We start from the raw sequence: 17935 nt of genomic DNA, 5'->3' as shown, positions 1-17935 counted from the left end.
TTCAATTATAAATAAAATGTACTAACATGAAAAACCTTAAATCTGAAAAAGGTGAATAAAATGTTAATGTACAAAGGAAGAGTATGAGTAATGAAAATTAATTTAATGCAAAAGTACCTAGTCTGGTCGCTGTAAAGTCAGTTATTATAATGAAGTTTCAGTCAAAATATATTATTACACACTTATTCTCTCACCAAGATATCATCAATAACAAGAACAAATTTAATACAACAGACAACTCACCAATGAGCCTCAGTATTGACGCTATGATAATATCAGGAGTGTATGCAATGTTTGCATGTCCTTTTCTGTATTTTATCCACTTATCCATTACAGGCCACAGCTCCTTACTACAAAATAACAACAAATATATACATGTATGTATGTATATGAAAGTATGCTCACCCACCATCGTTCAAATATTAAGAAGAACTTATCTTAAAAATGGTCCATAGGAGACAATTAGTGAAGAGGGGGAACTTTTAAAGATGTAGCATTTTTGGCTCACATGAGAACAGACACGGAAAGCTCAAATACTTTCCAACTATTCAGGATCCCTGTGCTTACAGTGGCTTTAAAAAGGCTGCAAACACCCATGCTTGCATCTTTATTCTATTCAACCCTTTTCACAAGGCTCTGGTGTCGAGATGCTGAACAATGTCCCCAAGTCACAGAACTGGAAGCAGCAGAGTCTGGATTCTCACATGGACCATCCTGACGTAAGGTGGCACCTGCGTCCTAGAAGCCTAGCTTCTAGAACTAGGAGCAAGGACAAACAGGCTATATTTTGTAAAAAGACCTAAACCGGAGGAGATGAACCACACTTTACATGGATTAAAGAAACTAGACCTACTGACTGAAAACAGCGGCAATTCCTCTTTGCTCTCTTTTCAAAAACGTATTAACTTCTTACGTAGTATTTATAATATTAGAAAAGTTAGATACGGACAAATGAAAGGAAAATGTACATTAAAAACACATTCTCAGATAACTATCACTCTTTTAATTTGGGGCTTTTCCTCCCACAGACTTCTATGCTTGCACGTATGTAAAAAACACAGTCAAAGTGACTGCAGTGCTTAGGAATAGGGTTTGGAATCGCCCAGGCAGAGATCCTGATATCCAACACTCTGTCCATACCGCCAGCGGGGGGACCGTGGACAAAGCGCCTGTGACTGGCACTATCTCTGGTGGTCTCATCTGTCATTGGGGATAGAAGGGCCCCTGCCCCCTGGGCTCCCAGGAAGATGAGGCCCAGGGTAGCCACTCACACATCATTACCCAGAGAGCACTGAACAGACTGTCCTGGCACTTTCTTAGTAACAGACTGAAAAACACTTTCGTGTCAGTATATAAAAATCCATGTATAGCTATTTATTCTAATATGGCTGTGTCTCATTATATACACATTCCTTAATTCAATTACCTATTATTTGACATTCAGATGTATAATCTTTCCCAAGTGTTCAGAAGGGAAAACAAGAGAACAGATTTCCACAGAATATATTCCTCAGGTGTCTCAAAGATACAGACTATTAATCCTTTGGTGAATCCTTTTCAATGTGATAAACCCCTTTCAACCAGCCTTTCTCAGTCAGGGTTGTAAGAAAATTAAGGGTTGCAATTAACTGCAGAACAGTTATTTGACTACTTTCTCCATTCTCCAAACATGCTGCATAGATAGATGAATAGAGAAAAGTTAATTCATTACATAAAATGGACGCATGAGCGTTAACAGGCTCAGTTCTCTCCTGAAACCCCAGTGAGAAGAGCTGCTGACCCAGAATTTTGAATATTTCTGTTGCTGTGGGTTTCTCCACAGTATCTGTACATTAAGATGATGATCATTACATTTCAATCTACACATATTCGCTGAGCACTTCTCTTGTGTGGGCGCTGCTCTCTCTACATGCCGGGGGAGGCCAGGGAAACCAAAGTCCCCCCTGCATGAGATTCATTTTCCTTTAGTAATAAGAGAATACAATGAAAAGTAGTGAAAGGTACCATAAAAAAATAAAGCGAGGGGATGTGGCAGTGACGCTGGCATTTAAGTGTAGTTTTATTAACTCTTACCCAAATCAAAATGTGCTTTGTAAATGTTTCAGCTGCCTTAAACAGCAAAAATGATTCAAACCACAATCCAGCAACCACTAAACAGACTACCTGACAATTCAAATAACCCAACTTAAGTTAGCAGAATAGCCCTGTACCTTATAATGTTGTCATGTGTCCAAATCCACTTCTGATGGCAGCAGAGCAGATCGATGGCACATACGTACTCCCAAGTGTTATCACTTAGGTCTTCACCAAATCTTTCACTGGACTGAAATTCTGTTTTTGGACATAACTGTATGGTCAAAAGCAGCTTAGAAACCATGAAGCCAACATCTGCAGGAGCATTCTAGCAAATAAGGTAAAAAAAAAAGAAAATTTAGAGTTTCAAATATAACGTATCTCATGTGGGTGATCTCAAAGAGTATTAACAACATCAGATGAATAATCATTTAATTTTAAAGGACACCTTTTGAAAGTTATTTTGAATAAAGAAATATGTTTATCTTAGTCATAACATCTGTCCTAAAATGATTATACAGTGGTGGTTGACAGGCCAGATAAAAAAGCTCCAGGCAGAATGCAGAATCTAGTCAGGTAGGAAAGACACTGCAATCCAGATAGGAATGCAAATTTTCATTAACTGAAATCAGAGAATTAAAGTTTTATTAAAAAACAATTTTTTTTTTTTTTTTTTTTTTTTGGGCGGTACGCGGGCCTCTCCCGTTGCGGAGCACAGGCTCCGGACGCGCAGGCTCAGCGGCCATGGCTCACGGGCCTAGCCGCTCCGCGGCACGTGGGATCTTCCCGGACCGGGGCACGAACCCGTGTCCCCTGCATCAGCAGGCAGACTCTCAACCACTGCGCCACCAGGGAAGCCCTAAAAAACAATTTTTTATCTTTAAAAAATTCTTCAATAAATTCATTCTGTCATCTTTCTGACCCTAGATATCAGTCTGCTTTTTCCAGAAATTCATAAAATTGAATCAGATTGTACTAGACTCTTCTGTCTGGTTCTTTTACACCTGTGCAGGCTTTTTTGATATTTTTCATGTTCTTGCACGTATAGGTAGCTTGAACACCCCTTTTTACTGCTGAGTAGGAATCCATTGTATGGATATACCACAGTTTGTCCATTCACCTATTGATAGAAATCTGGGTTACTTCCAGCTTTAGGCTGTAATTAATAACGCTGCTTTGGATATTCATGTACAAGCCTTTTTGTGGACATACATTTGACTTTCCTTGGGTACATACCCAGCAGTGGATTTTTTTTTTATTGGGTTTCGTTATTAACAATGAACAAGGGGCTTTCAATCTCTTACACCTGAAAAAGACTGGAATTAGTTGGTTCTTTAAAGATTAGATAAAATTCAGATGAAATCTATACACGCTTCTTGTATACTAAATTTTTAATCACCTTTTCAACCTTTGAAAATGGAAAACAACTGGTTTATTCCAGTGTTTTACCCCTAAAGCCAATTTTGACCATTTTTATGTTGCTAAGGAACCATCCTCAGTTTCCGAACCTGTTATGAAGCTGTAGGCAGCGGCAGTCTTCTCATTCTTCATCCTCCATCTCTACTCACACTGCCTCTCTCATTCTGAAATCTTGAACATTTTTGCTTTTCTCTTTTTACATTAATCTGAATTGAGTTACCTGTTTTATTAGTATTTTTTAAAGGCAATTTTTTTTTGTTCTCTACTTCATTACTATTACACCTTTTAAACTATATTTTTTTTCCTGGATTCCTTCTCAAATTTTTAATTTTTAAGATGATTATCAGGGAACCTTATTTATTACCTGTTTAATAATGAAGATATTTAAACTATTTCAATGAGTGTAAGTTTTCCAAAAACGAGAGGTCTTCGGTATGAAGGGTTTTCCTTTCATACCAAATACTGTGATTTTACTTCTGAGTTTCTATTTGTTCACAGATTGTCCAGGACTGTGTATCTCGATCTCCAGGAAATTTTTATAGAATCTTTTAATTCTTTGTCTAATTTTTACTCAGTCATTGCCAGAGAATTGAGTGTAGACTCCTTACTTTTTAAAAATTAAGGTCAAATGCATGACTGGTTTTTGCAAATGTCACAGACATACGAAAAGATACAGTCTTCATTCAAGTTTACTTTTTATATTGTTGAATTCCACTAACTCTTTACTTATTTTTGTGCTTCACACCTATTGAATTCTGTAGGACAGAATTTGGAAGTCTTGGACTATAATGGTATTGCTTTCCCCCCAAGTATTCCTCTTTTTTTTTTAATAGCTTTGACTTTATATTTTTATTTGATACGATACAGGCTAAACACACTTATTAAAATTCTACCTTCTTCATTAATCATGTTTTATCATCCAAACATATCTGGCTTCATCCTGAACAGGCCAAAGGAGAAGGCTCCAGTGCACAAGCAGGAGGACCAAGCAGGGACAGGAGTGGCCCTGCAGGTAACCGCGGAGGGTGGAAATGAGTGTATGGATGCTCTTCTCACTGCTAAGGAACTGGAATCTGACGGTACCTCACACCTATACACTCTGGTTTGTCTCGGTGGATTGATGAAGAGATGATTACAGACTTGCTTTTTAAAATTCCCTAACTTTTTATCCACCAATAGCCCCTTCCTTTTCTTTTTATAAGAAAATAAAAGTCTAATGAAGAGTAACATCAAAAAGTACTAAAAAGGAAAGCAAAATGACATATAAAAGTCGACTACATGCATAGCCAGAATTTTTTTAAAAGAGGACAGTGATATAGTCATTAAAAAGGGCAGAACAAAGTGAAAGTCAACCCCTCACTGACTTCAATACCCCTTCTTAAAGATTACCACTATCAATTCAGCATCCAGCGATTCTCATTAGAGAAAATCTATGAAGAAAAGAACACCAATCTAGATACTATATTAACATTCCAGTCACTAAAGAAAATAAGATAATGAAAAAAAACATGGAACACAATACTTAGAACAAACACAAATTCCATCAACTGGAAAGAAAAACAGAATATTAGAGTCAGAAAAAATCTAACAAGAAGGAATTGAGATACCAATTTTTCACCTAAGCACCTACTGTAGAAGCAAGTGATGTGCATCTCCTCTGAGCCCTCACATATATATGTGCATGTACAGATTTCATCAGCCATAAATTAGTACACAAAAGAAACTCTGCTCAATTAACACAGCACACAGGTCTACAACTTCTCCCGAAGTGTCTCATGCATACTTAATGAACAAAATGCATAAGCTTAGACTAAAACGATATTTTAAAGGATCTAATATGAAGAATAATATCTCTGAAATGCTCACGAACTAATACAAAACCAAATAATAACATTTATATAAGACCTACAAGTACAGTATTACATAAAAAGAAACCTCACCTTCTCCCAATTGAGGAAAGCTCGCAAACAGTTCAAAACTTCTCCTTTAGCGCGTTGCCTGGCTACCAACTGCATTGCCTTGTTAATCACCGATTGAGAGATAAATATATCATGCCACATGTTTGCAATGAACAAAGTCAATTTTTCAGACTCTGGAAAATCTATGAGAAAAAAAACAAGATAATAAACCTTTATGTCTGATTAAGTGAATAAATGACAAACTAAGAATATATTTGTATAATTTCCCCTTGTGCACAGCAGGGCCACCTCAAGCTAAAGGGAGGAAGCCTGCTGAGGCCCCAGCCTCAGTTATTTCAACTCTGCTTCTCCATCTCTCCTGCCCATCCCTCCCCTCCCCCCGCCCCCCCCCCCAAGCCAACCTTTCTTTCCCTTTGGCAAACTTTCTTTCATCGAATGTGAAACACAGTGCATGAGTATACACCACTGTAGAAAAGAGCAATAAACTCCAAAACAAGAAGAGAAGGCAAACCTCCTCTCGCAGGTTCCAGACCCTGTGCCCAGAACTGTCCCATTTGGTGCGTGTCCTTTCAGGCCATGTTTTATGCATTTATAAGACAGAACTCACTTGAAGAACACCTAAGGCTTTTGATATGAAGGGACGTTTTTTTATAAATTATGACTGATAATCCTTTTCTTATGAATACCTTTCTCCAACGCCATGGCTTGTCTTTTCTGTTTGCCTAATCAAGTTAATCGAGGTACAGCTTACATACAATAAAATACACTCTTTAAGCAGACAGTTTGAAGGATTTTGACAAATGAACACACCCATGTAACCCCCACTACAACCCACAGATAGAATATTTCCATCATCCCGAATTCCCATGGTCTGAGCCTTTCAGTGAATCACTTCGTCCCCAATACAGACAAGCCTGATCTGCTTACTGTCACTTTGCACATGTGCCTTTTCTCAAATATTTATGAAGAGATTCGTAAAGCATGCACCCTTTTCTGTCTGGCAACCCCCTCTCAGCAAAATCCATGTTGCTGCACGCATCACTAGCCCTTCCCTCGTTTGTCTGAGTAGTATTCCCATTGCTTGATATACCACACTGGTTTTTCATTCAACTCCTGATGGACCTTTGCTTCCAACCATAGGCTATTATGAATTAAGATGCTCTGAGTACCTGTGAACTGTATATGGATATGTGGATATGCCTCTATTTCTGTTGAGTAAGTACCCGAGAGTGACATATCTGTGTCATATGATAAACTGTTTCATTTTATAAGAAACTGTCGAAGTGTTTCTCAACTGGTTACATCAGTCAACACGAAGATTTGGATCTTGTTTGGCACGATGCCGCATCTTTTTCGTTTTCTCTGTTCTATTTTATCTAACACTGCAGGGTGTATAGAGAGAGGGTAACTCAAAGCATAAACTCACTGCACTATTTTGATCTGTTACTTCAGAAACCCTGTGCTTATCTGATTATACTTCCTCCTGTCCCAGGACTCCACATGCTGTTCCCTCTGCCTGGAATTCTCTCCCTCACTTTGATCTTCACATCTAAGTTCAAAAGGCACTCCGACAAGGAAAGCTTCCCTGACCCCTGAGACTCTCAGACCCACCTCCCACAGCACAAGTCATTCATTCAACAGATACTTAACGAGAGCATACAACACATTCTCCTGGTGTGAGGATGTAGTAGGAACAAGACAAACAAAATCGCTGTCCTTACAGAGTAGGCGACCTAGCAGAGGAAAGAGAGAGCAAACAAAAAGGTAACAGCGGAGCCAGAGCAAAGCAGAGGGAAAAGCTCCCGACAGAGAACCTGCTGCAAAGACCCCGGGGTGAGAGCGGGCTGCGGGCGTCTGCGGAAGAACCAGGAATCCCTCCCACGTGGGCCCTGCGAGCCCCTGTTGCCCGGCGTGCTGCTGCCCTTCACTGATAAAACCTGACGTGCGCGCCCCACTGGAAGGCTGCATCTGTACCTGGGTTTGGTCACCGTCAAAGCCTTAACACTATGTGCACCCCGTAACTATTTGTTAAATAAGTCAGTGACTGAAAAAATAAATGAAGTGGGCAACAAACACAGCAGCCTCACTCACAACTCTACAAGTGACAGATTCAATTATCCTGATTTATAAGCCCCATAAACAGGATGGTAATAAAAGACTATCAATCTGCGCAATCTAGATAAGACTCTCTGATGTAGCATTAAATTCCATTTGTGTATCACTTTGCTATATTAAAATGTTTCCACTGATGATCTGATATGAAGGAGTCCTATTTGCTCCATTAATAGACTTAAGAAACAGTAGTAAAAGGAAAAGAGAATCAAAGGACAGCCCTCCTTTCCATTTCTCCCTGAAACTCTTCTTTCCATGAGCTTATGAATCTATCTTAGCGTTTCTGCCCTTTCCAGCTAGTAACAGAGCAGGGCAGTTTGTCACTTTAAAATGATTCCGTTATCTTGTGTCAACTATATCTTGACTCTAAAGTAGCCGCACAAGGAATAAAACCGATACGCACTAATGAGAGATACACTTTTATACACAAGTGGAAATGTATATGCTGACCTAAGTAAGCTTAAGTCACACAAATTCTCCCGCTGAAAACCAGGTATGGCTGGGTCTATAGCTAAGGCTCTTCATGCCTTCTGGCAAATGCATAAGACAACATGATTTTAAAAGATACACAGCAATATCTTAGCTGAAAATACAGATGCACATAGAAGCAGATAAAAAAGCAACAACCTGTTTTCAATACAAGAATGTCGCCATCTAAACATACCTTCCTTAAGTAGGCTGTAGCAAAACAAGCGAGCTCTTTCCAAGTCTCCCAGCTGCCGACAAATACCCACATACACTCTGCAGAGGGCGTGGATGTAATTGTGCTCCACAGACATCTTCTGAATTTTCAGTTCTGAGAGAATAGAGCGAAGCAAGCACTCTGCTAAAGGCTGAAGTGGGAAGAAAAAAAAAACGAAAACGAAAAGGCAATGTACACTGATACTTATCTTCAGCCTACTAAAGACCAGCTAAAAGTTACAAAATTAAGTACCTTTTGGAAAGTTGGAAAGATAAAAGGTGCCCTGTCTGAGAAAGCAGAGGACAACACCCACCGTGGTAACTTGCTTTAGCAGGGAAAGCCGTGAGGCTCGGGGAGGAGAGAGCCCACGCCTGTCGGCGGCCGGGGTTCCGCGGGGCTGCGGGGGCCGGGGACGAGCCCCAGAACACCTGGATGCCTACCGTTGCTACCACCACTCCTACAAATGACCACTTTCTGGTTTTTACTAAAATAATCTGTGTGTGTATATTAAATCCACTCGAATTCTACTCCCATTCTTGTTTTCTGAACTCCAATGTACTCTACACATTTATCCTGTTTAGATCTTAAAATACTGGATAATGTTTTCCTCACCCAGGAAAAGGAGCATTAAATAATTTGATACATTCAGTCATTTGGAAATAAACATCTTTCCAAAGTTACCTGTACTGCTCTTTGTGCTTTCTGAAATGCAATCTAAGAAAAATAAATATTTATACCATTGTGATTCCAAGGATGTACAGATAACCGATAAAGCATAATCCAAGGGACACTGGGAATCATCCACCCAGTATCAACATAAATATGTAGAAAATAAAAACCGAGGAAAGTCTTAATAAATCACGTAGGTAAATCTGCATAATCCTCCCCGAGTCCCCTTCCTGAAACTAAGCATCTGTTCCTGTTTGATTTCTGACCTACATCAAGGGAGCGGGGCGGGGGGGCGGGGGGGGCCACACACTACCTTTCTGACTCCCAAAATTCTCTAGTGTGTATATAATACCATTCACAGAAAAGAGGGGGGCGGGGCGGGGGGGCGGGGGGGGCCACACACTACCTTTCTGACTCCCAAAATTCTCTAGTGTGTATATAATACCATTCACAGAAAAGAAAGGCTCTATTACATAGCAATTTGATGCTTTGAAGCAAATCATTTCGAGCTTTTAAGCATGCCAGCATCAATGGGAAATATGCAATTTAAGTCCTGACAGGCTTTTTTTTTTTTCCTTTCAAATTTTAAGATATTTGGTGAATACAAATTACCAAATCTCTAACGTCTTATCACTTCTCAAATGTATGAAATGCTGGCTAGAAATAAAGTACAGGTCCTAAGTCCTAACGTTTACACAGGCGACTGCCCACCTCTGAGAATAAACTTCTGTTCAGGGCCACCTCCCCTTTCGCTGACAGGAGGCGGCCTGTGTGTCAGGACGTGCGATTCCTAATGCTCCCAGAGCAAAGGAGCCACATACCTTTTTTGTTGTGCTAAATTCATAAACAACTTCCTTCTCTTGATCTCGCATCACAGGCTTTTTGGAGATGTTTCCCACATACACATGACTACGAATGACAGGTAACAGGTCAAAGGACGACTCTGCGATCTTCTTCAGGGCCTCCGCTACGGCTCCGTCGTAGGACTCCACGGTTTCCTTGGCGCTCAGGGGTGACTGTGAGACTGTACCGACGGCCGGAAGACGACGCCCCTCCTCCTCTGTCCTCACAGCTGCAGCCTGGGAGGGGTTCCTTTGGGGGCTCCTGCTGACGCCCTCTGAGGGGGGCTCTGGCTCCGGGGACCCGCTGTCCAGGCGCAACCTCTTGGCGCTCCTCGGTGTAGCCGCTGACAGTGCCCTTTTCCCACCTGAATCCTGCGGAGGCCCCAGATCTCTCGACTTATCCTGCTTGCAGTCACCACCAGAGCTGCCCCCTGCTTTCACAAAGGCGGTTGAGCTTGAAGTGATGGCTTTGAAGCCCCTGATGGCGCTGGCGGGCCCCGGTAGGTTCTTGGAGTCGGCCGGCGGGCCTCGCGTGAGCTGGATGTTCCCTTTGAGGATGCTGAGGGTGCGGGCCCTGGCGGACAGCTCTGGGTACATGGTGTCCAGGATCTTCACGGAATTCTCCTGGGGCGCTGCCACCGCCGGATGGGCAGAGGCAAACGGGGGCAGGCGGCCGGGCACGGGGACGGCGTGCTTTGGGGTCGCAGCACAAAACTGCAAAGGAGATGACAAGACCCTGTCACTGGCCGGGGCGGTGGACGGGGACGGGGACGCGTGTGGAGGAGAGGAGTGCCCCGGCTCCTCCAGCAAGGGGGACACCATAGGCGACACCGGGATCGCACATGGTGGAGAGACAGGGCCGCCGGGAGAGACGGGTGAGGAGGGGCTGGAACTTGACGTCGGCGGAGAGGCTGGCTGTGAAGTCCTCGGAGGCGTGGCTATCAGAGGAGCCAGCAGCGGGGGCAGGGGGGGGCCCACCTCCTGCCGGATCTTACTCAGCGTGTCCGCACAGCAGTCTGCAGGAGTGGACGTGTCGGCGCTGGCTAGGATGGTCTGCGTTTGACTTCTCTGAGTTTTTCCGTTCCCTCTTTCTCCGGAAAATGACGGAGAAACTTCACTCTGAGTAGTCTCCGCTCTGCTCGACGCTAACAGCTTTACGGGTTTGTTTGTTTGATCTCTGTTTGAAATCTTTGATCGATTCTTATTTTTGCTCAGTGGCTCTAGTTTCGAATTATAATAAGTGTGATCAGAAGGAACAGTCTGAGTCTCAAAGTTCTGATCGTAAATCTCAGAGCTAATCCTCACGCTGGGTTTAACGGGTCTATTCCGCAAACGGCTTTTATCAAAGTTAGTACTCTGACCGCTGCTTGAAATATCGCTCTGGGTTCCGGCCACACTACTGCCACACTGGGGCTCCTGAGAAGGAGGGCCAGGGTGACCCGTCTCTGGGGACTTCTCCACGGAAGGAAGTGGAATGAAACCAGCTGCCAGCCCTTCTGGATCCGGGGAAACAGGGGCGTCTTCAGGGGCGTCACACAGGATAACCTGGTCCACGTCTGGCATGAGAGCTACCCCGTTGATGATGGTCCAGTTGTCCCCTTTCTCAATGACTAGATTCTGATCCTTATTTACCAGCACGTTTATAACCTCGGAGGTCACTGTAGAGATCTGACACTGAAACGCCACTTCCCCCGAACCCACTCCCGGGGCAGCGCACAGGGGCGAGGGCTCCGGGGGCTCTGACGAGACCTCTTCCTTAGCATCCACCGGCCTGCTCGCGTCCCCGTGACCCTCAGCTCTGCCCTGCGTGTTCCCACGGTCAGGGCCCCCGCTACTGGGAGGACGGCCCCGAGCGTCCGCGCCGGCCGTCGGCGTGGGTGAAGAGGAGCCGGCTGCTTCCAGAGGCAGAACTTGCTCTTCCTCACGCTCCGCCGTCACGCTGTCAGGTGCACTTAAGAGCTGTGACTCACCAGCATCCTTCCCAGCAGCGTCCTCCCGGCCGGCCTGCAGCTCCTGGCGGATCCTGGTGAGCACCCCGGGCAGCGTCTCCAAGGAGCACTGTGCAAGCTGCCCCATGCTCCTTAACGGGCAGTCCTCTTCCTCCGAGGAGCCGACGCACTCCTCAGAGGTTTCTAGTGTTTCCTCTTCACACAGCTGCTTTCTGCACTTTTCTCCTGAGGGTTCACTTTGCTTGGATTCCTTGTTCATCCCTTTATTTAGGGTTCCTTTGCTAGAACAGTCTGAAACAGAGTCCCCTGAACTATAATCTCTTAACTGACAACTTTCAAGAAACATCACGACCTCGGACGTGGAAAGTCCGTCTGTCTCGGAGAGCGCGCTGAGGCTACAGTCCCGCAGAGCCGAGGTCAGGCGCCCCACCTCGACGGAAGGTCTGGTCTCGGCCGCACCGGCGCTGGCAGCCCCCACGCCTCTTCCGGAGGCCCCGCCAGCACTCTGCAGGCCGTCCTCCAGCCCGGCTTCGGGATCGTTCTCTCCCTCGCTGCAGCTCGGCGCGTCACCCTCTTCTACCTCCGTGTCGCCTCCACCTGCCTCACGGATGCCCGTGTAGCAGTACAGGGCACCAGGGAGGCTGCTCCGCGGGACAGCATGTTTCTCCTCATCTCTGCTGCCCAACACTGGTGAAAAGGCAGTCTCCGTGGTGTCTAGAGCTTCAGGAGAAGCACCCCCAGGAGTGTGAGACAGCAGCTGCGGACACTCTTTTGGGCCGTGCTGTACAACAGACGGGTCCTCTGTAACGGCCAGGGCCTCCCCAGAGGCTCTGACTGTGTCTCCAACAGGAAAACCTCTTGACGGCGTCACCTCCCTGCCGGGAAGTTCTTCCACATCCAGCCCGGACGTGTCCACGTTTGTGGCGGGAAGACACAGGCTCTGCTTCTGCACCTCTTCCTGCACTGCGGCTTCCGTCACAACGTCTTGGTTTGCGACCAGGATGCTGTCAGAAGAGAAAGATAATGTACTACCTGTGGGATAATGGGAACTTTCTACTGGTAAAGAACCCCCTGGAGAATCAAAGTCTGATTTTCTCCAGGGGGAGGAAAGTCCCGGGGCAGCGCTCTCTGTAGCAGCCGCCTCCCTGCTTCTCGGTGCTGTGTGCGCTCTCTCCCCACATCTTGCTCCAGATGGCGTCCGACCAGCCCCATTATCAACGTCTGTCACTAAGGGGGGCTCCCTCCTAGACAGTCTCGAGGGTTGCCATCGTGCGTCCTGCATGGCTTCAGGCCGTGCCTGCTTGGTGATAACGGACACCTGGTTAGGCAACAAGGACGCAGGTGCCCTGAACCCCGCAGGACTGTTATCCTCTCCAGCACCTTCGGGCTTGGACGCTGATCCTCTACTTTCTGAGGACGCCGCCGCCTCCTGTTCACGTTCAGGTTGAGGTCCCAGCCTTTCTTCGCCCCTTCGCCGTAACAGATCACTGTGGTGCCACGAAGTGCTTTTACCAAAGCCAAAGCCACTCCTGATCAAGCCAGACTGAGGCCCTGCCGCCGACGTGAAATCTGACCGACTCGGCGTGAGCTCGACCCTCGGACCTTGCCTCTCACCCAGCCCGCCCTGGGCGGCTCCCAAGAATCCCGACTGCAGGAGCGAGCAGATATCGTTCATGCCCCTCACCAGGGTCGTACACCCCACCTCGCTGCCCCTCTGACCGTGAGAATCAGAAGCCCCCGACACTGGGCTCAGAGCACGTAAGCTGTTCTCCAGTTGGCCTTCTCCTACGGAACACTCCGGGGGCTCAGAATGTACATCTACCATGGTGAACGTGGCAGCTTGTGATGCCTGCTCCAAACGATGCAGTTCGGGAGGGCCTACTTCAGTAGGAACAGATGTCTCAGCGTCATCCTCCAACCCAGAGGGAGACCGGGGGTGACCGCAGAGAGATGAGGCTCCCGAGGCCACGGGGGAAGACAACGCCTCGCGCAGACTGAGCGCTGCAGCAACCAGCGCCGCCCCTGCTGCCCCTGGGGCAGAGGGGTCTCCCGAAAGGAGCCCTCGCGCCGCTTCTCTTTCTTTCTCCATTTCTCCAGACAGTGCCTGAAAATGACCAGAAGTGGACAGACGACCTGATGCCGAAGTGACTCCACCAGTCAGTGTCCACTTGGCCGCCTCTAATTTGGGGGATCCTATCACTCTGGACACCAGGGTTTTTCCTTCAGGCGTGCTGGGCTCATTCGATGGCCACGGGCCCAGGGGAGGATGACACGAGTCTGACGTCCCGAGGGCCATGCCCTCCTCTAGAGCCAGGCTGCTCGACAGCTTCTCAACACGCCCGCTGCCCGTGGGTTTAGGACGTGTCTTCTCCGTCTGCACTGACCCATCCATCTCCCGAACCTCTCTTTGTCTTCCTGCCTCATCCAAAACGCCTTCTTCTCCCTTGCTCACGAACTCAGATGACAGCGTCCAGTGTTTCTCATGAGCGGAGGGGAACGTGGCTGCAGGTTCTCTCAGGTTTGCTGTAAATGTCCCAAACCCAACCGCTGTCACCTCACTGACTTCCAATGTATTTAGAGCTTGGGTGGCTTCGTGCGGTTGCAGCTTTTCCTCCCATGTCCCAGTTCCTTTACTTTTTCCAGACGAGCTAAAACAATCCAGCAATTCAGGTGTATCATCTTCTGAAACAGGCTCAGAATTCCTACGTTGGGCCGAGTCATGATCACTGGAATCTGTACACTCTCCAAAGTAGATTTCCTTAAATATAAATGAATTATATTAATTAGTAAAATACTGCTTCAGTCAACTAAACGCAACTACCAACTAAATGCATTAAAAAAGTGTGTGCTTCCTGAAGAATCTGAGGAAAGGGCAGTCCACTCTCTGGACTCTATCAATGGATGGGTGCGTCTCAAGGAGCACAGCACTGCCTCTTCACCTTCTTTCCTTAAAGAAGCCGCCTCTCCCCAGCGTTTCCTGCACTCACACTGCTTCTCCCCAAACGGAGAAGCTTCCCAGTTCTATTCCACATGCAGCCTAGGGTTAGGTCTGTTCTCCTAACTTCGAAGCAGGCCTCCTCTCAACTCTGACGTCCCCGTTTTCTGGCCCAAAAGGCTTCCGCCTCTAGCTGCCCAGCCCCGCCTGCCTTCCCCGGCGAGCCGCGGGCTCTGGCCCAGGGCAGCTCACCCCAGCACTGCCCGGCCATCGCTCTGGGTGTCACCCTGCAGACCCCTCTTGCCACACCTGATGCCTGTGCTGCACCCCGACACCTCTGCCTCCTCCACGGCCCCTGACTCCAGGTCCGTTCCGGAAGCCCCCCCCCTCCAGTCTTGAGTGGTACAGACCACACGGCCCCCAGGAGAGCTGGTTCAGCCACCCGTGCCCCCTGGTCTGCGAGGCCCAGGGCCTGACGAAGAGTCACCACCGTTGACATGAACTTGCTCCCACTGGAGAAATCCTCTCCTCCCTTGGATGCTAGGGCACCATCACGCCCTGGTTTGCCTCTGCCGTCCTGACCATTTTCAACCTCTTCTCCTCCTCTTCTGTCTGGCCGCGTCGGCACTGACAGCTCCCCAGGACCGTCGGGACCCGACCCTCTTCTACACGCGCGTTCCGGCTGGATGACAGCACGCGGCCCGGGCCTCTGCTGGCCCCTAGGCTGAGGAACCCCGGCACCTGCGTCCACCCAGCCTGGCTCCGAGCGCCACGCCCACGCGCGGGGCTGCACCTCGCACACGCCGCGCCTGGAGATCCCGCGCACGCCGAGCACCTAACATTCCTGCGTTGCCTCCCCGCCCAGAGAGGTCCTTCTCTGTTGTTCCCAGCATCCTCGACCCCTCGCTCGCCTAACAACCGCACCGCAGACCTCACGAAACGCGCTGCTCGCTCAACCTCGGGACCTTTTCCAAACCAGCTGACTCAAATGCTACTACTGTTCAGGCGTCCAGCACTGGGGAAACTGCTGATTAAATGACTTCCCCACTACAGCCCTGCCTCCTTCCCGACTCTCCCCTCTCCCTCCCCATTCACACTGTGACTAAACGAAAACCTTCAAGTGGAGCTCGACCATTAGCTCCACTTCTCTGGATCCATCGAGGATTTCCCTTTTGCCTTCAGGATACAATGGAAAGTCCTTAGGACACACATGGACCTGGGGACCCGGTCTGGGTGAACGCTCCCCAGCGACAGGTTCGCCCTGAGTCCTACACCTCTGTATAAACAGCTCCTCCACCTGACACAACGCACCCCTCCCCACGCTCGGCCGGGACACCCGCTAGCTGGAGACGCTCCCGCCCGGCCTCCGCCCGGCCTCCTTCCAGCATGAGCTCCGCGTCCAGGTCCCTCCAGCAGCACGGACTCCACCACGGCCCTGTTATGGGGGCAACCGCCACACAAGACCCCACCAGGGGTGACCACAGCCCACGTCACCTCAGCGTTCCCAGTGTCTAGCACCAGGTCCAGAACATAACAGACGTGCATTATGGTTTCCCGAATGAAGGATGTGACTCAAGGAGTCATTTATCTGCTCCTTAAGCCAAAAAGCATACAAATCTGCTTTGTCAAGACTAACTTCCTAAGAAATTACAATAAACCATTCTGTAAACACACAAAAAGATGATGAATTCCTTGCATGAAGGTGGGGAATTCAGCAACCTAACTGACCTGCAGGCTCTATACATGGACCTCCCATCTCTGAAAAACTCCATATCTATCAACACTTGTTTAATTCACTCATTCCACATCTGTTATGTGTCAGGCCCTAAAGATAAGAGTAAGCAATTAAGACACAGGAGACTTACAGTACACCGTAGATGAAAACAATAAACACGCACCCCTAGTACAAAATGAGAAAAGCCGCACGTGCACGTGGACGCGAGGGCACCGGCCCGCCTTGTTAAATCCTCGCGTTCCTCCCTGACACGAGCTGATCTGAGCTCCCGTAGCAGGATGGACAACGTGGCCACCAGGTAACGCACATACAAAGTGTCAACTTACAGGTGAGAGTGAGGAGGGAAATGCACCCAGGTGTGGGGACGACAGCAGAGGGGGTGAGGGCACCGGGGACAGAAGAGGAGGGGGCAGCTTGAAGAAGTCGACGGCAGCCTGAAGATCTTCGTCAAAAGAATGGTCATGATCAGAAACGTCAGCACGCTCATCCTCATTCTTCTGCGTTACAGCCTCAGGATTCCGGTCCTCTTTAAAGACACCATCGTCACGGCAAGCTGCTCCACCCGGCCTCTCTCTCCCCGCGTCCTCACACGCAGAGAAGTCACCCTCTATCTCCATGGACAGCTCTGCCAGGCACGTCTGCACGGCCGAGGTCCTGAGAGGGCTGCCCCCTGCTGGACGGGGCACACCATCTTCCCTGGACTCTGAGGATCTGGGGTTTTCTTCGGCAGGTTTTTCTGTGGGGAAAAAAAATACATAAAGAAAAAAAAACAAAAAAAAATAAAGAAACTTAAAAAAAAAAGCCTTATTTTAACAGTTCAAAATGCTTGTATTAAATCCAAGTAGAAACATTTTTAAAAGGCAACCAATCCCTTCCTAAAGAATATCCTATAAGACCTGAACATATTCCACAGAAGTATGCTTCCCTCACAACAAGCAAACGAGAAGACAGGCAGGTGGATGGTGAGATGCCCGTGTCCCATTAGCAGCAGGGTGTCCATGCCAAGGCGCCCATCCACCGCCATGGTAACGGGGCTTGACGATGCCCTCATTCTCTTGGGAAATCAGCAAGACTGGGGAGAAACAGCTTCTGTATACAAGGTGATAGGAAACACTATTTTCCCTGTCTAAAATCGACCTATATTAGACTACTCCATGACCATATTTGTACAATACTCTAACTGAGGAACCTGACTAGGTCACATAAATACTTTGCATTATAACTCAACAAGAAAACTACTATAAAACGCTAGTTCTCTTTGGATTTGGATTTTGGTATACTGCAGTAATGCTAATTGTTAGTAAAAACATTGTGTCCTAGGAAATAACTAGAAATAACCATTTGTCATATTTGAAAGCTGTAAAAATACATTTTGCAGAAGGCCTCAGGGCTCCTTGGAGCAGTGTTTGATAACAGGGCTGGGGAGGGGAAAATACAAGCTGAGCCTTAAACAGCTTGCAGTACCAGAAGTAAAGAAGTACTCAAAACAGGATGGGACATGCCTAAAAGACCCAGGAGCCAAACTAAAGATGGTCCCAATAACCAAATCTGGAGCAATTTGAATAAGATAATGAAAGTACTGTATTATAACATACAGAAT

The 17935-nt window shown here is 47.2% G+C and overlaps 1 protein-coding gene across 4 annotated transcripts in view; it reads right to left on the bottom strand.

The window, feature by feature from the left end:
- ICE1 (interactor of little elongation complex ELL subunit 1) overlaps positions 1 to 17935 on the bottom strand; it is a 60795-nt gene that overhangs the window by 11446 nt on the left and 31414 nt on the right. For all 4 annotated transcript variants that reach the window (XM_007125196.4, XM_007125197.4, XM_055086504.1 and 1 more), the window contains 6 exons: positions 16662 to 17071; positions 9696 to 14423; positions 8188 to 8356; positions 5433 to 5593; positions 2211 to 2401; positions 244 to 350 (listed from right to left, as the gene is read on the bottom strand). In XM_007125196.4, coding sequence (XP_007125258.2) covers positions 244 to 350; positions 2211 to 2401; positions 5433 to 5593; positions 8188 to 8356; positions 9696 to 14423; positions 16662 to 17071 — 5766 coding nt within the window. The remainder of the gene's footprint in view (positions 1 to 243; positions 351 to 2210; positions 2402 to 5432; positions 5594 to 8187; positions 8357 to 9695; positions 14424 to 16661; positions 17072 to 17935) is intronic.

This window comes from Physeter macrocephalus, chromosome 8, assembly GCF_002837175.3.
Source record: "Physeter macrocephalus isolate SW-GA chromosome 8, ASM283717v5, whole genome shotgun sequence".
NCBI lineage: Eukaryota > Metazoa > Chordata > Mammalia > Artiodactyla > Physeteridae > Physeter > Physeter macrocephalus.
This window is presented reverse-complemented; position numbering and strand designations above follow the sequence as displayed.